Raw genomic sequence first — 20,834 nt, forward strand, 5'->3', positions numbered from 1 at the left:
TAAATAAATAAACAGAAATTCAAAGGTATAGGAACTATTTTGATTTTGGTGATCTATATTCTGCTCGTTACCAGCCAACATGGCTAGATCTAAGAGAGTAAACGACAGCAAGGGAAAACCTGGAGAAAAATAAGGTGCACAACCCTCAATCTCCAAAGGGAAGAGCTTGACCCTTGGTGCTAATTTCACTGCAGAGTAGGAAGGTTGTCTTGTTTAGAACTAAACTAAGACCGTATAAAAGGGCCAATGATTATTTCATGGGAAATTGAATCACATTTATTTACACGTTTAGAACAAGATTGAGTACAGTAGTTTGGTAAGAATCTATAGAGCAGGAGATACAAAAGTATTTCAACAAATTAGTGTATGCTTGCAAATTAAGTGGTTAAAAACTGTTACATTTTAACACCTACAAATTATATGATTCATGACCCTAATGTATTCCAGCTGGCAAAGTCTGTATCTAATTTGTGTAATGAAGTATCTGATCGCTATTGAATATGTGTAGTCCCTAACTCAGAATTCCAAATTTTTCATGAACCAAGAGCTCAAGTAGATCCAGGAAGTGGCAAAACTCCAAGATCTATATTATCTAGGACAATCTCATTGGAGCAAAACCCTCACCAACTACTTTTTCTGATTGAAACTATTAGTTTTACCTTCCAGGCTAAGAAATCTGGAAGAGGGGACTGACTGGAGTTCTGTGGTTTTCCTACAACACTGTCAACACAGATGGGTTTGTGGACTGTGCTCTATAAAAATATCTCCAGTTTATAAAGCATTTACTCTGTGCTGGGCACTGTGATAACACGAGGTCTGGGCTTCCCTGGTGGCGCAGTGGTTGAGAGTCCGCCTGCCGATGCAGGGGACACAGGTTCGTGCCCCGGTCCGGGAAGATCCCTCATGCCATGGATGGCTAGGCCTGTGAGCCATGGCCGCTGAGCCTGCGTGTCTGGAGCCTGTGCTCTGCAACGGGAGAGGCCACAGCACTGAGAGGCTCGCATATCGCAAAAAAAAAAAAAAAAAAAAAAAAAATGAGGGCTGTAGTTTTTTTTAAATCCCACATACAGATCCTGTGAGACAGGTATTATACCCCTTTCAGAGATGAGCAGACTGAAACCTACAATATTTAAATAACTGGTTAAAATCTTTGCATGGTTAAGTGCTGTAGCCCAGACTGCAGCCCAATCCCAGAGCCCATCCTCTTAGTCTTTACTCCAGGAAGACACCATGTCCCCTTTATGCAGTGGGTCCACTGTACAGGTTGTACACTTGGTAAGATCCACTTGGTAAGAACACCTGCAGGGCATTCACTGAGAACAGTCTGAAGAATTTGCGGTAAATCACCCACCCAGCATAAGCCCTCAACAGGAAATTGGAGTCGTTTGTAGGAAAATGGAATCCCTGAACTATGGTTCTCTGAACTGTAGCCCACGAAACATGTCAACACAGCTTCGAGACCAATTACTTTCTTTCAGTTTAGTGGATAAATGAAAGGCGCGTGGGGAGAAGTGATGAGAGAAGAAAAGTGTAGCCACAGCTTTTGGGGCTTCCAGGAAGATGAGCAAAACTTGTGTGCAGATCCCAAAGTGAAACTGATGGCAACATAATTCTTATGAAAAGTGATGAGTAATACTACCAAAAAAAAAAAAAGAAAAAGAAAGGACACACACATAGACGCACAAAACAACAACATAAAAATCTAATCTAATTTGACTTAGAAATTAGTATCTTGCCAGCACTGACATGTGACAAGAATTTTAGAGCTCTGGCATTAAAAATGTGACACATGTTTAATTTCATTCTTGATTAATTATTTTTTAAATTGGTTGTAAGTGTTTAACTCAGCAATTGATTCTCATTCCAAGGGAACCTTTGTGGATCCCTTTCTCAGCAAAGGGCGAGGCGGGTAGTAACAAGAAAAAAAGCAATGTACTGGAAAGTAGTTAAAACGTTGCATTCTTTTTAGATATCCAATTTTGTTAAGCTTGTTGACAGTCACAAATGCCCAGAAAATATGGGCTGAGTTGTTATAGACTGCTGTTTGAATAACAGATTAATTTAATAATCAGTGGGATATTGAATGACGAAAATTATTGGTTAACACAGCCAAACCACCAACCCTAATGACATTCTTATGTAAATTCTTATTTTCTTTTAGGCTCCTGCATTCTTAATAAACCCTATATTTTTGAAAATCCTTTTTTAAACATTGCATACTGTCCCTCTGTTATAATATATCTGTCTATGATATAGACAGATAAATGTCCACTTTTGGAGTTGCCACTGTGAAGGTTTCTATTTAGAGCAACTGAGTCACCTCTTGATGTTTTTTCCATATAAAGCCAACAAGGGATTCTGGAAACTGGACACAGAGATGGAGCTGGGAGCAGCCAGTCTTCAAAGATTGCTGGGGACCAAAAAGACTTTTACAATATAGCTAGAACCACCTGACATAGTTTCCTGAGTTCTAGCAAGATGTTTAGGCACCAAGGTCATCTGATGTCTTCTGAGAGATGGGAAGATTGTTAATGACAGTCCATAAGCAAACTGCCACATGAAGCACGTTCCCGTGGGAAATGCACAATCCTTTGGGATTGTTGCTCTATGGTTTGCCGTTGCTTGTGGAGGAAAGTAATCGCTGCCTTGAAAATGGTTTGTAAAGGACACAGCTTTATATGTTCCATTGCGGGAGGCGAGATGTTTTTCTTTGAAAAAGATCTTAGTGCGTAATTTTTGAAATACTGTAATTTTCACCAAACTCAGTTTCCAACTCACTCATCGCCAAATACTGTAGAATTGTGTTATTTTTGAATGTCACTGCCCCTGACCTGAAGTTACCTACAAATCTGGTCAAAAATTAGTAACTGCCTTAGAGAACTAGTCCTGCAAAATCTCATTCTTTCCAGGTAAAGGTTGACAAATTTCTACATGCATTGAATGTAAAGCAGATAGGCAAATTTAGCTGCCTGGTTGCCAGCAAACCTGTTGGCCACTGTACTGAAAAATCTACCTGCCATCAAGAAGGGAAAGCTGACAAAAGTCAAATAACATTATTTTCCTCATTAACATATTGCATTCCAAGAATACAAAGCTCATACAAAATGTTATCTTCATTCTTTGATAAATACTCACATATATCTTCTAATAAATTTTATTTCATAAAATGGAGAAAGGAAAGCCAGAGAGAATGGGATATGCAAAAAACAAGAATAAAAGAGTTCAATCCTTCAAAAGCCTTCAATGAGACTATTCTTTATGAGTTTATTTAGATTGATATGAGCATCATATCATAATTTTATAACAAAGCCTCACAAAAATTTTCGGATTAGGAAAAAAAAATAGTCATGAATCGACTTCTCATTTAACTACTCACCCCAGCCAACCTGTCAATTTCTAATCCCTAAAAAGAGGAGGAGGAGGAGGAAGAAGAAGAAACAGATGAGTCTGCTCTGTTAGGACCAGGGTATGCGTGCTGGGAGGGGAACATTCAGAGGTGCAGCAAATGGCCTGTCTGAATCAGGAGTTTCTGCTTCAGAGGTCAGTCCCACGTCACCATTATTGCTGTCATTTCTCCCATCATTTGGAATCTGATCTTTTTTTCTCCCTTCCTTAAAACTTCTCAGTTGTTCCATACGGGTGTCAGGGTAGCGTGTGAAGTCCTTCAAAGGACTAGTACTCTGCAACAGGATCAAAGGGGCAATACGACTGGGGCCTTACTCATTCTTTGCCTCCTCTCTCATCTTGCCTCACCCCCACCTCTGTGTTCCAGCTTCCCTGAACTTCCAACCATTTGTGGAACAAACCACAACTTCTTTTGCCTCCACAAGGCTCTTCCCCCTGCCTGGATACTCCTACCTGCTAACTCCTCCATACTTGGTGGTCTTATATTGGATGCTACTTCTTCCAGGAAGACTCTCTTGATCACTCCAAGCCTCCCTTCTGTGCTCCTGTGTGACATTTACTCTCTAATCCTCGCATGAAGCAGGAAGTGTTGACATGGCCTAGTTACTTCCTTGTAAACTCCATGAGGAAGGAACCATGTGTGCCTCATTCATTGCTGTCTCCCCACAGTGTAGCCCAGTGTCTAGGATATAATTCACAATCAAGAAATGTTCACTGAAGTCCTAAGCTATCTTTAATTTTTTTTCCTAAAGACTTATTTTCCTTTCCAGGCAAATTCCTTAGAAACATCCTTCAAGGTAATTTATGTACCAGTCCTCATATCTTAAAATCTAAATTGTCATCTCACAAATTAGACCTTAGAAACGGGCGAAGCCAATCTGTGATGTTAGAAATCAAGAGAGTGGTTATCTTATGGTAAGTGGGGTTGCGCCCAGAAGCGGGTAGGTGGGGGGCTTCTTGGAGGGCTGATGATGTTCTTTCACTTCTTAGCCTGCGTGCTGGTTACATAGAGGTGTCCTCTTTGTGAGAAAACTAATCAAGCGACAAACTTACGATTTGTACACTTTTTATATACGTTATATGTCAATAAAAAATTTACTAAAAAAGAAAGGAAAAGCACAAGCCCCTGTTCCTCTCCTCACTCAGACCCCAGAGCCTTTACTGTTTGCCTCCATAGTTTATGATGGAGCTGCTGGGTGGTGGTCTTAAAATAAAGCTTTGAAAGCAAAATTTTCCCAAGGCTACGGTATCTTTTCACTGCTGCCTGTAAATTGTGTATGGCCTTACTCAGCTTTCCAACCTCTTGTGGGTCTTCAACCCAGTGTGGAATTTCAACTCTGACAAAGACTAGTCATGGGGGGTACCAATGCCTTCGGCATCAACTTCATTATCTTATTCATCCTTGGCGTCCCCAAAGCACCTACACAGTTTCCGGGCTGTAGCAAGAACACAATAACCTCCCATTGAATGAAAGGTAGTCTTCTCTTTAGTTTGAAACCTTTAGGTCACTTATTTTCATCAAGCAGCATTCATATCTTTGGTTTCTAACTACAAGTCAACAAGGAAAAATACTGCTTGCCCTAGCAGTTGTCCATCTTGGTTCTATTTGTTTTCTCACTTAGAATGGAAATGAGAAACCTAACTTACTCTACTAAATATGATTGCCTATCATTTGCTAAGAGATATTGGCCACCTCATAGAGTTTGTAGTTATGATAACTGGGGAGATAATATCCCTCTGCTCAAAAAGGTTCATAATCAGGACTTCCCTGGTGGTCCAGCGGTTAAGACTCTGTGCTCCCAATGTAGGGGACCTGGGTTTGATCCCTGGTCAGGGAACTAGATCCTGCATGCCACAACTAAAGATCTCACACGCCGCAACTAAAGATCCCGCATACTGCAACTAAAAGATCCCACACGCTGTAACTGAGACCCAGTGCAGCCAAATAAATAAATAGTTAAGAAAAAAAGGTTCATGATCATTATAAAACCAGTAGCATCCGCTTCACAGAGCCATGAATAGTCAACAATCCTTAAGTCATAAATGAACTTTGGTCATCTGAATTACCTCTTTCTCCAGGGAATTCTATAGTAGTGAAGTGATGTTAGACTTTGAAAAGGAACATTTACATTTCAACAGAATGGCTTATGGATGTTAAAAACTTTTTATATTAAGTTGGTATGGTATTATGCTTGTGTTAAGTGTGGCCATTTATTGAGTACTTACTCCCTTCCAAGCATTATGCTAAATTCACAACATAAATTTTCCCACTTAATTCTTATAAAAAGTCTATGATAGGCTTACCATTATTATCCCCCAAATTAATCAGGAAGAAGTTGAGTTTCAGAGAACTTAGGTTTTTACTCACGGTTACACAATTAGCAATTAATGGAGTTAGGACTCACACTCTGAACCCTCTGATTCCATAGCCCCAGCACTAAACCACTACACTTCAGTGCTTTCCTCTGGTGGCTCTAAAGTCCTCAGCTGATGTAGTAAACTATGACATGGTGGACTGGGCAAATACAGAAGCTATTCTGCTCTAAACACTCAGACATGCTGGATGAAACAGTAAAACAAAACAAGTGTGTTTAAATACAAAGGAACTTACAAGAAAAGACACTAAAAGCCAACTTGTACATTTATAACTAAGTGTAAAAACCTGATAATCTGGTACTGTCTGGGGCTCTGAATGGGTAAAACAATGTTAGTGTGAGAAATCTAAATTTAAGCATAAACTACATGCTGCTTAGGAAAAATATTTACTGCAATTATATGATAAAGGGACTCCTAATTACAAAAACACAACAATTACTTCTGGGCAGTCAATAGCAATAGGATACATGATTGAAGCCCAAATGTAAATCTACTGTGAAGAGAAACTCGGTCTCTATTCTGTTCCCACAAAAATAATCAATAGCAAAGATCAGCTCACAGTAAAAAATGACAAAACACATGAGAAAATAATCAACCAGGAAAGAAAGTAGACACAAGAAACAACAGGATTGGTACCTTCAAAATTTAAACTATTAAAATAATCTTAAAAGGCCTTTATTATTGGTTATAGAAACTTAAGAATAAGACTTTATGTAAAAAATATACAGATTTTTTAAATAAGCAAATAAAACTTCTAGAAATAAAAAAGACAACCTTATTAAAATCTCAATGGATTCTTTGCACATGTGAAACTAATGTAGTATTGTAAATCAACTATACTTCAATTTAAAAAGAGAATGCAGTATTTTTAAAAAATCTCAATGGACTCTTTAAGCAGCAGACTAGACACAATCAAAAGGAAATTAGTGAACTCTAATATGCTTAAGGAAATTATGTAGAATAACGTACACAAACAGAAATACATTTAAATCTAAATACACTTCAGTGATACTTCAGAACATTAAAGAGACACACTTTAAAAGCCATCAGAGGGGAATGAAAAGCCAGACTACTTATAAAGGTGCAAACCTAAAAGTCATAAGACAATGGAATAGGATCTTCAAAGTATCAATTTAGATAGTATGAAGTTAAATTATCACTGCAGAGTACATATTAAATAAGAAATTTCAAATAAAGAATGAGATAATTTATCACTCCCAGATCATTCCTGAAAATAACTTCTAATGTACTCTAGAACCAAAAACAATGGTTAAAAACAAAGGCAATGGTAAGTTAACAACTTGGTAAACATCTCATTTACTATAGGCAGCAATAACAGTAATAAAATATTTGGTAGGTTGAGAACACAGTAGAACTAAAATGTTAGAAAATACTACATGAAAGAGATGAGATGTAATCCAAGTTAGAGGTTCTAAGGTTTTGTTTGTTCTGGAGGAAGGAAGAGATCCTGACCAATTGAAATATGTTTAAAAGGTTAAGGGTAACTAGCAAAAGAACAGAGTGTATACTTTTCTAGTATACACTAGTATACTGGTAAGGGAAAAAAGGGAATGGAGAAGACACAATGAATACAACAGAAGGCAAAAAAGAAAGAAAAGAAAAGAAAGGAAAGAGGGAGAAAGAAAGAAAGAAAAGAAAAGAAAAAGCATGGGGAAAAGAAAACACAAAATGACAATAGAAATAAATACAAACTTATTGGTAAGCAAAATACATTTTAAAAGATTAAATCTGCAATAATAGAGATAATAAAATTTCAAATCCAGCTATATTCTATTTACAATACAAAATCCTAATGCAAAATGACAAAAAAAAATACTTGAAAATGGAGGGAAAGGGGTAAATATGCCTAGAAAATATTATCTAAAGAAGAACTACTAATCCTATGCTATTATCAAACAAAATAGGCATTAAAGCATAAAGACTTTCATATAGAGTGTTATTACACAATGATAAAAGGAATGATTTATTGGGAAGCTACACCAGTCTTGAACAGAAATATCCATGGTAATATAGCTTCACAATATAGAAAGCAAAACAGAGTGAATGACATGAAGAAATGGAAAAATCCATAAGCCTGGTGAGAGCTTGACATCTAAAACAGACCAAGAAAAAAAAAGTTTGAAACACATAAACACACCTGATACAATGGATACATATTAATCCCTGTACTCAGCTTTTAGAGAATAAAACTTGCTTTCAAAAACACGGGGACAAATACTAGAATACAAAGCAAGTTTCCACACATACTAAAACACATGTGTTATACAGATCACGATGTCATTTAATTAGATATCAATAATTTAAAAAAGATAGCCTCAAAACCCATATATTAGGAAATCTTAAAACACTATTTAAAAATTTACAGATCAAAAAAATGGTGAAAGTTAGAAAATTGTTAGAGCTGAATAACAATGAAACTCTCTATATTAAATTTACAAAGATAAACTGGAATGTAGAGAGAAAGTTTATATATATATATAATATATATAAATGAAGCTGAAAAATGAAATTGAAAAAGTTAAGCATCAAACACAAAATCGTAGAAAATAAAAAACAGGGTAAATCCAAAAAACATAGAAGAAAGGTAATGATACAGATAAGAAGCAAAATAAATGAAACAGAAAGTCAAAGAAACAGAGAGAATGAAACAAACTAAATGATGGTTCTTTGGAAAGAAAAACAAAACCAACCTATCTGCGCCAGTATGGAGAGGGAGGGAAAGAGGAAAGGAGGAAACACAAGAGGGTGCGAAGGAGGGAGACAGGGGAAGAAGGAGAGAGTGATTTAAAAGGGGCAAAATCACAAATATGGTAATATTTTTAATGAAAAGAGAACACTATTTACAAATGTATGCAATAAACTTGAAGAGTGAGATGAAACAGGCAATTTTCTCAGAAATATAATCACCAAAATCATTTAAAAAAGAAATGGAAATTCCAAAGAGATATCTAACCACTAAGGAAACTGAGTGACTGAAAATTTACTCACATACAAAAACAAACAAATAAGCAAAAACCCATCAGCCACTGACAGTTTTATGGGTAGTTTTACTAAATCTACAAGAAATATAATTTAATCTTACACAAAATGTTAAAGATATCAGAGAAAGAAAGAAGACTCCTCAGGTAATTTTGTGACAATAAAATGACCTTAATAGCAAAGCCAAATGACAGGACAAGTAAGGGAAAGTATAGTCCACTCTCCTTTTTGAGCACAAATGCAAATATTCACAATATAATATGACCAAATGAATCTAGTAATATGGTTTTTGTTTTCCATTTTTTGTAATCATGACAATGAAAGTCCATCCTGGGAAAGCAAGTATGTTTTCATATTAGATAACCCATCTACTATTAAAGATATTTATAATATATATGATATAGTTCATGATTTTAAAATTTTTTAAATTATATGAATGTAACAACATATTAAAAAGTATTTTAATAATGGATGTAGAAAAAATTTTCGATAAATTTTAACATCCATTCAAGTTTCAAACAGTAACAACCAGAGCAACAAGTACACTTGAAGAGGTTTTCTTTAACCTAATAAATGGTTACCAAGAACTCATAGCAATTTAGGAAATGGATAATAATTAAGGTTGCACAACACTGGAATGTGCTTGATGCCCTTGAATTGTACACTTAAAAATAGTTACAATGGTAAATTTTATATTATTTATATATTCCTACAATTTAAAAACCCTATATCAAACATCATACTTAACATGGAATTATTACAAGCAATTCCTTTAATTAGGAACAAGACACAGTTGTCTACTCTCACAGCTTCTATTCAACAAATGTATCAGAAGTCCAGTTCAATAAAACAATAATTAAGTGTAGAGATTAGAAAGGAAAATTTTACAAATGATATTACTCTGTACGAAAAAAAGTCCAAGAGAACCCATACACAAACTATTAGATCTAAAAGAGCAGTTAGCAGTTGGATGCAGGATATTTAATATACAGAAATCAGTGAGCTTCTCATGTGTTAGCAATTACTGATCAGATAATGTAGTTTTAAACATATGCCATTTCTGATAGCAAAAAACCATAAGCTGCTTAGGTATAAATCTAACATAAAATTATAAAACTGTATTGATAGGTATGTAAATAAAGAGAGATATTCAGCTTATAAGTGGGAAGGTCCAGTATCATTAAAAATAGCACTTATCTTCAAATTAATCTATAACTTATAGCAATTTTAATCAAAACCCTAGCATAATTCATCAAAATTAATAAGCTGATTCTAAAATTAATACAAAAGAGTAAAAAGGCAATAATAGTCAAGTTGATTTAGAAGAAGAATAAGAAAAAGAGATTTGTTCTCCTGGCTATCAAGTCACATTACAAAGGTATAATAATTAAAGAGATATTGTGTTGACACAGGTTTTGGCAAACCATAAAACCTGAAAACAGATCTGCAAATAGATGGGAATTCAGCCCATGATACAGGTATCATAATATATCTATTGGAAAATAAAAAGTACTCAATATAAAGTGCTGGTTAACAGGCCAACTATATGGAAAAGGACCAAATTAGACCCTACCTCATGACACTCACACAAGTAAATTCCAGAGGGATTAAAGTTCTAATGTGAAAGGCAACCCTTTAAAGTGTTCAGAATAAAAATATATGAGAATATATTTATTACATTAGGGCAGACACTACTTTCTGAAACAAGGCACAAAATGCACAAATTAAAGAAGAAAATAAGAATAAATTAGACTACATTAAAATAAAATCAAAAAAAATTTTATATGCATCTATAGACTTCTATAAAAAGTGAAGAGATAGACCAAAGAATAAGACACATACAGAGCAGAGAACTGCAAAGAAATCATACCTGAAATGAAAGAATGCCCAAATCAGTAAGAACAGATCCACCACCCAGTAGAGAACTGCCAACAGGAATGAAGAGGCCAAAGACCCCAAATGACCAATAAAACCAGTGAAAGAGGCCTGACCTCATTAGTAATCAGGGACTCTCATATTAAGCCTCCAAGAAATCATTTCCAATATGTCAGATTTGGGTGAATCCTGAAGGCTTGGCGCCTTCAATAAAAACACCTGAGAAATTTCCCCAAATAGCTGAAATTGCCAACTGTCAATTGGGAAAAAAAACCAACCAGGACTTTTTCCACGCACCTACAAACTGAACTAAAAATCTCTTATATTCTAGGATGTATTTTCATACATTTGAATGTTTCCCAAACTCTAAATGATCTCTCTAGCAAAGCCAAGTGATGTTTCTTCCAAGCTGATGGAAATACTTCCTCACACAAGAGGGCAGCCATGTTTCCAGCTCTCAACGTAATCCTACTCATGCCAGCCACAATGGCCTGTCTGGAAAAGTTCTATACTGAGCAGAAAGGGGCAGGGGGTGCTTACTTGGAGCAGTCTTCACAAGCAATGTTCCCTGAGGTTTCCTTGATGGTGCGCTCAGAGACGAACGCTGGATATTCAGTATCACAAGGCTCCAGGGTCTGTTTCAATTTCTGGGCTATAGGAATAAGAAAAAAAAAATGATAAAGAATACAAGGCACAGGCTCTGTTGTGACTGGCAGCCCACAGTAACTCAGAACGCAGTTCCGCTCCTGCTGCTCTGTGATTTTTCTAGGCACAGCATAATGCATTATTTTCTAATTAGTCAAGTGATTTCATCTGCCAAGCAACTCTATAAGCTATAATTCCTCAAGCAGTTCTGCTGGCGTGATCAACTATCATTTATGCATCACAAGAATTCTACTTTCTGGGACAACATCAGTCACTCGGTCTCTGACCTCATACTTACTTGAACTTAGCAGTGACAACAACACACACACACACACACGTATACACATCTGAATAAATGTATAAAATACAAGTTACACCGTATTATTTAGGGTCATGATACAATTGCATGGTTTTATTACAAAAACAAAATTGAAATATGGAATAGTAAAATACATAATGTCTTTGAAACACAGCCATGAACCTAATCCTACTATTATGAAGTTCCCTGTCCAGTAAGATAGTACTAAATAACCTTGGCACGTGGATGAGTACACAGTAGGTACTTGGTAAGGGCTTGGTGGTGGATTAATTAGTTTAAACAAGTTATGTCCAGTGGGCAAATTCCAAAACCTAAGTCTCAATTTTTTAAAATTTGTAAATTGGGATAATATAGTTCTTTTAATAGAGGCTGATGTGAGATTTCAATGAAATAATATATGTTGAGTACTTAGTGCAGTACTTGGAACATAGTGAGTGCTAATGTCAATTAATAATAATAATAAAAATAATAGCAACAACTACAACAAAAAGAAAGCTAGCATTCTAATGAAGCCATTAGGGATGATGATAATGATGACAGATACTATAGCATAGTGGTTAAGTCAGAGCAGTTTGGAGTACAAATTCCTGCTTCACTGCTTTTAGCTAATCCTCAGTATTCTCGTCTGTAAAATGGAGATGCTAGTAGTACAGGTACTCTTCACAGGAGATCTATTCATGAACATTTTCCCGGTAGAACGCTTGCTTATAGGTTTCCAATAACTAAACTTTGTATAAAGTTTTTGGCTGATGTTTATATAGAAATATAAATACATATTTGTAACAAAGTCTCCAGTTACATTCCAAATGCAACTGGTTTGGATGTCAGAACTACCAGTAGATGTTTTGTAGAATGACCATCTGGGAGGCTGCCGGCACTAAGTGAGACATCAGAGGGTTACTGAGTGCAAAACAACTGTTTGGTAACAACCAGATAATTGTTGGGTGATCAGGAAGCCATGTTTTAAGCATTTGCATCCTAACGTGATTCTTTAATATACAAGCCTTTTTACTGAGCTTTAATTATTTTGAGGAAATTGGTTGGGGTTGAAGAATAACACCTGTAATTTTTCTTATTTAAAACGAATGGAAGTAGACTCAGTCAGCTTTTTATGCATAATGTGATTTTCAGGAACTGGTCACTGACATTAAGGGGAGATTCCCATGCTAACTCATAGGGTTGTTCTGAGGAATAAACAGACTAATGCATGTACAACTCTTAACAGAGTGACACACACGCATATTTTCACACACATGTGTGCCCCGTCTCCCCAGCAGCCTTCATGTTACCATCTACATGCCAGGAGTTGGGCTAATTGTGTAGTATTGACAGCTAAGAGCACAAATTCTGGGTGTTGTGAATTCTGCCACTGCTGTATGACATGAGGTGGGTTTTTAATTTCGCCACACTGTAGTGTTCTCATCTGCAAAATGGGAACCAACTCCACATGGTCGTTTGAAGATCAAATGAATTCATCCACTAAAAGTGGCTGGTACATTGCTAGGGCTACTTAAGTGTTTGTGCCTACTGCCAGGACCACTTCTACTGTGAAGGTTACTTCATTGAATCCTCAGACTGTCAGCCTTTTTGAGCCACTGCTGTTTGGTTAGAATGGCAAGCAGATGGCTGCCTCCCTGATCCTGACTCCACCGAGGGTACCACGCGGGTAGTCGTCATGCCCGCAAAGGGCCAGGTCCCGAGCACTGTCTATCCCCTGAGCCTTCGGTGCTAACTCATAGGAAGTGTCATTACATGCTTGCTGAGTAAATGAATAATTCTCTTGAATGGTGTTTTTCAGGCAAATAACACAAAGGAAATGGGAGACTCTCGGTCCCTAATGGCAAATTGCCTGCCTTGGGGGAAGGCAAGGGGATTTCAGGAGGCTGAGATCCAACAGTCACAACACAGAGGCGCTGGGTGGGAACATCATTCTCTTCCCATTTCTTTGTCAGTGTCCTCAATTTTTGTCAGGAAGATGTCTTTGTTTGATGGAGTTTCTTCCATCTTTCTTTCATTTGCTTTTTTCTCCTTTACCCTAGGGAGGCCAAACATGAAGCTCAGAGGACCTGACTACAATATGATAACATAGTTTATTTTCAGGGTTCTTATTTTTACAATTGATTTCTCTATATGGCAAACAATACTGACTTTTAATTTGGGAAGCTTCCCTTTAATATTTAAGGTACCTAACTTTCAAAAAGTCAGTCAGTTGAAATGAAATAAAGGTTAAGTAAACAAAAGCACAGATTATAAGTGGATACGGCACAGCATGCAGATGGCATATAATAACCCAATGATGGTAATGGATACATTTATTAAGAAATTTATCTGCCAGATGTTGTTCTGCTTTACATGTATTTATTTATTTAACAGTACAACATGACAAAATTTAAAAAAATTCAAACTATGAGGTAAGAACAATTGTTATCTCTGTTTTGGAGATTAGTGAATGGAGGAGAGGATGAAGTGAATTGTCCAAATTCATCCAGTGCGTATGTGGCAGAGCCAAAATTTGAACTTGAGCCGTCTGGCTCCAGCACATGTATATATATTTAACTGCTTTATGAAGTTTGGCCAATGAGAGAAAGGAAGAAAAGTCTTTGGGGCAGGCTGAGATAGGCAGCACACGTGATTTAAATAACCCTGATAATTGCACCATCTCTAATTCTAATTGTCTGGGCCCAGTTACAATGGAATGAGTCCAGCGCTCTCAATGGAGAGACTCATTTGGCTCTGATCTTTTCTAGAGATGAAATTCTTATTCCTCTGACAACTGTAGGGCACCCGTACTAATGTGGTGATGAGCCATTGAGTCTATTTGCAGTATGACTATAGATTGGCTGGAAGTTGCTTGGTACTTTTGGGAAACACACAAATTATCATATAAAACCATGGCCACATTTAATCTAAATAACATGGTTTATTATGAAGACCTTTCTTTGTCTGGAGTGCTATGGAAAACACCACATATATTTGCTCGTCATTACTGTTTATCTATGGAATTTCAAACCAATAACTAAGGCTGCCAGTCATCTGATGGGTACTGTTTTAACTCTCAGGCATTTAAAACTCATTATCTTACAAAGGTGTAGGTACACAAGCATCATGGAGCTCAGATAGACTGATTCCTTATTTTCTCAGAAGGGAAAACTGAAATTCAGAAAGCAGACATAGCCTGCCTTGAGTCCCAAAGAAAGTGACTCGTCATGATCATTACCTAAATAGCAAAACAACCACCACCACCTTTGCAGCCAACACTCACTAAGCGCTTACTACATGCCAAACACCGTGCTAGACCCTTTGATGGATGGAATCTTCACCATCACACAGTGAGCAAGGCCCTGCTGCTATCCTGTTTTACTGACGAAGAGACTAAAACTCAGAAATGAAGTTAACTGCTTGCCCACAGTCACACCACTATGTAATGGAGCCCAAATGCACATCCACATGGTCACGTCCCGGAGCCTGGGCTCTTGGCCATCACCCTGTCTGCCTCCCACCCCAGTTACACTGGACGTCTCAGGATGAAGCCGCCAGAACCTATCACTCACTCACAATGAAGCACCCAATGGAGCATCCACACAATTGGATTTCTTTAATTTTCCCTTAGCAACAAATGTCCCTGATGAGAATAACTGACTTGGGTTCACAGTAATTATGTGCAGACAATCAGGAATGAATAGAGTTGCCATTTGAAAAGCCTTCCTCTTCTTTTGTCTCTGTGAATGCACCCCCATTCATAACCGGGGCCAGCAAGCTCCGTTCTCTTTGTGCAGCTTCGCCAAAATGATACCTTTGTGAAAATCAAGCAGAAATGGCCTTCCACAGTCCCCTTCATTAAGGAAATGAAGCAGATAAACAGTGTAATTATGGATTCCATTTTTAGTTAAACAAAGATGTATGTCTCAGCTCAGGGTCTTTATCCAGTGAGGGAAGGGTAAATTTAGAATGAAGAAACCTCTCAAGGCAATATTGTTATGGTGCTTGGAATTTTCCCTGCTTACACTGGGTCTGAGATTCACGTTTACCTCTAACAAAGATCCAGATGATTGCAGCTCTGTGGGCGACTGCATTCACCATCTGAACCAGTTTCTTCATCTATAAAATAGAAAAAGTCATAGCCATGCCCAGCAGAGGGCTGCAGGTCTGAATGAGACAATCCACGGGCGGCAGCTTGCTCAACTTGGGACTTACAGAAAGCCAGGTGCGTCTCTCGCCGTCCTCCAGCGGAGGTGGCTGGCCTTGGTTTGGGGTTGAGTCCATTTCCTATTAGCTGCCTGACTTACGTGCCTCAGAGAGGCTTAGTGACACATTCTAGCAGTCCCCACCTCTCAGGTATGTTGAAGGGATCTGAAGAGAACCTAGTTCCAGCTCTCTGGGAAGGAAAAAGCACTATATATTGGCACACAACTTGCAGATGATGTAACTATCTGACAAGGTCTTTGTGCAGTCTGTCGATGGAGTGAGAGGATTTGGAATTACCTACTAAGCGTTGTTTAAAAAGCTTCCTAAGACAGAAAACAGAGACCTGAAGCATCACGTCATTCCTCTTAGCTAAGGTGGAGGGGGAAGAAGGGAGAAGGGATGTGAAATTTCAGAATGGGAACTTTCACAAGTTTCTGTAACTGTCATGAGTGCCAAGACCGTATCCCCCTTCCTAATTCATCTCTCCTGCCCTACACCAGGGTTTCTCAAGAGTGGCACTATTGACACTTTGAGTCAGATAATTCTTTGTTGTGAGGGGCTGTCCTGTGTGTTGTAAGATGTTTAGCAGCATCTCTGACCTCTAACCACTGGATGCCAATAGCTCTCTCCCATCCCCAGTTGTGACAACCAAAAATGTCTCCAGACACTGCAGTGACCCCTGGGAGGCAAAATCACCCCCAGGTTGAAAACCACTGGTCTAAGTGGAGATCACAGGGAGGGGCACTTAAAAGAAACTCTACAACTAATTGTCCATGTCAAGGACCAGAGCAAGAGTGAGGGCAGATGCCTGTGGCAGCAGGGAAGGGAAGCAGGCCAAGGTGAGAATGGGGGAAGCAGCAATGGAGCTTGGCGTGAAGAGGGCGCACATGATCACCACCAAAGCCGCTCAGCCAGGGTGTGCAGGCATGCGGATATGAAGAGAAATGAGAGGAATGCCAGAAAGTGAACCACTGAAGACCACCAGCCTGCTGCCCCAGCACTGAGCACACTCCTCAGAGAGAGCCAGACGTCTTAGCCAAAAGAGACACCACCACCCAAAACTGGAGCCCCGCCCACCACACTGGAGACTCGCTCTGTGCCCCATCTTGCACGTGGGCTTTGCATGCACAGTTTAATCCACTGCTCACAACCACATCACGACTATTGTTATCTCTGTGGACAAGGAAGGAAACCAAAGCCCAGAGAGACCAAGCGACTTGTCCAACCGCACAGCTAGCAAGTGGCAGAGGAAGGCTGCCTGACTCCAGGGTCGCGGCACTTCATCTCTAGGTGAAACAGAGCTCAAAGCCTGACTGGCAAGGAGTGGTGATGTGTCCCCAGGCACTGGTGCTGCAGAGAGCAGCCATCTAACCAACTGCCATCCATTCTCTTGGCCTCTATTGATCACCTTTCTTCCTTTTCTCTCACTTAATCTCATGTACCTTTTTTTCACCCCTAATAGTAAAATTGTGGACATGCTAGCCAAAGAAAAATGACTAGAAAAAGATAACAAGCACCCATTATGTAAGTTCCTTCTCGTCTTTCTTTTTCAAATCATGTACAATTTTAAACAAAAGCAGGTTCATGTTACAGGTAAAATTTTCTTTGGGGTGCATGAAAGTTTCCCTATTTCCTATTCTGGTTCCTGCCTAGTGACTTCCCATTGGCCTGACTGCTGATCTGATTTAACTCTACATCCTCCTTCTCCCAAACCATTGGGGGGTTTTGGGGGGTGTATACAACTTTGCATATTGTTTTTCTTGCTATATTACTAAATTTCATAGGTATTTCCTATGCCTTTCTGTGAATGGGCTGTCATTTTTTTGTGGTAACCGTAAGTTTGTTTCCTATGTCTGTGGGTCTTTTTCTGTTTTGTATATAGATTCATTTGTATTATTTTTAGACTCCACATATAAGTGATATCGTATAGTATTTGTCTTTCTCTGTCTGACTTACTTTACTAAGTATGATGTTATCTAGGTCCACCCATACTTCTGCAAATGGCAATATTTCATTTTTTTACAGTCGACATCATCATCACCATTATCATGAATTAATTACAGCTACCATTTTTGAGGGCTTACTATATTCCAGTCCTATGCTCAGCATATATCATGATTTATCTTACCATTAAATGTACACATACACACAAATGATAAGAGATAAATATTTTTTATTATTTTCTCTACTTTGCCTACTGTGGGGAAACTGAGGCTTGAGGCGATCAGCTAACTTGACAAAGGCCAACCTCAGAGCCAGAATTCAAATCCATACTAATCTAACTCCACAACTCAGGCCTCTAATATTTTCTACTAATTACTGCTCAAATCATTGATAGTTTTGAGCAGGGAAAGTAATATGATCAGATTTATATTTTATGAAGGTAATGGTAAAAAGGTAATGGTTATCCATTCATTCAGCCTGAGAAAGGCAATGTGTCTATGACCCTTAGATTTCAGCACTGCCCACTAGCTTTTGAAGAATTCTCCTGTGCAGTGTATGACCTCAAAGCCTTAGTTAAGGAAACAGGTCAAAGTGTACATTCAACATGGGCTGAATGAAGCCTGTGGAATTTTTGTTAGATTGAACAGCGCTGCCCTTAGCACAAAGGATGCCTTTTGCTGACAGAGAGGAGAAATCATCACTTCTTTGTCCTGGGTAGTTTTACATGAGCACATCCCTGGTGAAAAGTAGCCAGTGAACCCCGGGTTCATCACTCTGAGCAAGGAAAGAGAAGCCAGTTGCTGCTTACCTTTAGCTGTCATATCTGAGTGCCACCAACTGCAGAGGTTAAATTCCACCAGGAACCTAAACAGGAAATGAAAAAGTCCAATGTTACTTGGTCACCCACACCCTGAATTGAAGTGACATTCTGTGTTATTCAGCATCACTCACCTCATTTGAAAGAATAACATCATCATCTAGAGATATCAAGGTGCTTGGTTCAGTTACCACTGAATTTTCACTAGGTTTTGTCTTACTTGTGAAAGACTATTTTATCACCAATGCCAGCCAAACCCTGAAATCAGGTTCACCTAGACTCAGGGACTCTTTTGAGAAATATCTGCTTTATAGGCAGAAATTGTTTTCTTTTTATAGTCTGAGTCCATAGTAAAAAGTCAACATTCAAAGGGCTTCCCCCTGGGCTTCCCTGGTGGCGCGGAGGTTGAGAGTCCGCCTGCCGATGCAGGGGACACGGGTTCGTGCCCTGGTCCGGGAAGATCTCACATGCCGTGGAGTGGCTGGGCCCGTGAGCCATGGCCGCTGGGCCTGCGCGTCCGGAGCCTGTGCTCCACAACGGGAGAGGCCACAACAGTGAGAGGCCCACGTATCACAAAAACAAACAAACAAAAAACCAAAGGGCTTCCCCTGCCTTGGTTCAGAAATACAAATGGAATATTCTCTACTTAGACTATGATCTGCACTACAAAGGATGTTTTCAAAATTTACACTGTAACACAAATGTATTCAGTTGTGTGTGTGTGTGTGTGTGTATGTAGGGCAGGGTGGTGGGGACAGAGAGAACAAGCTCCATTTTATGAAATTATATCACAATGCAACTCCACAAAAATCATAATTTCTCAACTGCTAGTAAAGAATGCAAAAGTAATATAAATCATCCTCTAAATAAATGGAAATAGATCAAAATTCAGTCATTTCCTTCTCAGGCTCATGGCTGCTATCCTCTAGCAGCTCACAATCAAAATCTCACTATTACCTGTATTTTCTGATTCTTATGTACATTTAGAATTTACTCCCCACTTGAAGTTATAACTTTGTTAACATAGGTTACATTGAAGCAATAAGGAAGACAATGTCTGTTCATCGGATAGCAAGAAATCTGCCTTAAACTCATAGAACTGGAACATTAATGGGGAAAATAAGAATAAGAGAGTTTGGTGCAGCTTGAATGATCTGGTTTCCATGCTGGTCCATGGAATTCCTCCTTTCTGTGTGACACAGTGTTTCTGTAATGTGTCCAATATCTCACATCTGGAAGTCAAGTCTTTCATCTTTGTGCCATTTCAAGTCTGACCTAAGTCACAGATGCATCCAGCAGGACTGTAATTTGACAGGGTAAACAATTAAATCACACCTGAGAAAGCCCCTGACCCATGAGTGCACAGGCCCCCACGCCTGCACATGCCAAGACATCCAAAGGAGCACAGTGGACAGCCTGGCAATTTGCTCTTCTGACCACAGCCCACCCAGGCTGCATTAAGAACAGCCAGACATCTATGTTACATTTAACAGTAACCACAATAAATAAATGTGGTTTGTGTACTGCAAGCTGTTAGTCTGCTAAATGGTGATATAAGGGCATGAGCAGTGACCATGAACAACTTAATAAAAGATAATTTTTGGGACTCAACATTCAATATTTCGAGATGTTCAATCAGGTTATCGCAGAGTATTATGAATGTAATGGTTATTGGAAGCAGAGTCTCCCAATTCACTTTTTAACACAGAAAAGCAGTAATACTTTTTTATAACCAATAATACTTTTTTAAACATGCAGCAAATTGTACTTACAAGACAAGTTCTGTCATTATCCATTTTATTGCAGCAAGGAAGGCATTATAAGGCTGAAGAGAAGAATTCAGTTCATTAAAAACAATGTATCACACACAAAATTTGTAGTTTAACCTAAGGCTTTACAAAAAGACAATGTTATTTTTCTAGAGAGACTGATATCATGTCAAAAAACAGTGAAGCTCTAGCTTAAAGAAGAAAATGGTTGGATACTGTATCCCAAAACTAACATTTTAAAACTTTGAACTCCCCTGTAGTGAGATGTGATTTACAAGTAAAATAAACATGATCTAATACAGGGGTTATCTCTGGGAGGAAAAAGGAAGTTCACCAAATGATGCTTAAACCTTTACTCTCTGGGGGCTAATATTTCACAGCCTAATGCTGAGCGGTTGGAATCATATAACTAATTTCAAATGGTAATTCACAGGGCTGCCTCTTGGAAAGGTGATTCCCTGTTCTCCATCACTGTATGTCATTCATTGAAATAAGCAAA

General features: G+C 38.4%; 1 protein-coding gene across 4 annotated transcripts in view; it reads right to left on the reverse strand.

Annotated features, from left to right (window-relative positions):
• CACNA2D3 (calcium voltage-gated channel auxiliary subunit alpha2delta 3) overlaps window positions 1–20,834 on the reverse strand; it is a 795,640-nt gene that overhangs the window by 36,852 nt on the left and 737,954 nt on the right. For all 4 annotated transcript variants that reach the window (XM_049715277.1, XM_049715280.1, XM_049715279.1 and 1 more), the window contains 3 exons: window positions 20,339–20,391; window positions 18,558–18,613; window positions 11,197–11,308 (listed from right to left, as the gene is read on the reverse strand). In XM_049715277.1, coding sequence (XP_049571234.1) covers window positions 11,197–11,308; window positions 18,558–18,613; window positions 20,339–20,391 — 221 coding nt within the window. The remainder of the gene's footprint in view (window positions 1–11,196; window positions 11,309–18,557; window positions 18,614–20,338; window positions 20,392–20,834) is intronic.

This window comes from Orcinus orca, chromosome 10 (genome assembly GCF_937001465.1).
Source record: "Orcinus orca chromosome 10, mOrcOrc1.1, whole genome shotgun sequence".
Taxonomy (NCBI): Eukaryota; Metazoa; Chordata; class Mammalia; order Artiodactyla; family Delphinidae; genus Orcinus; species Orcinus orca.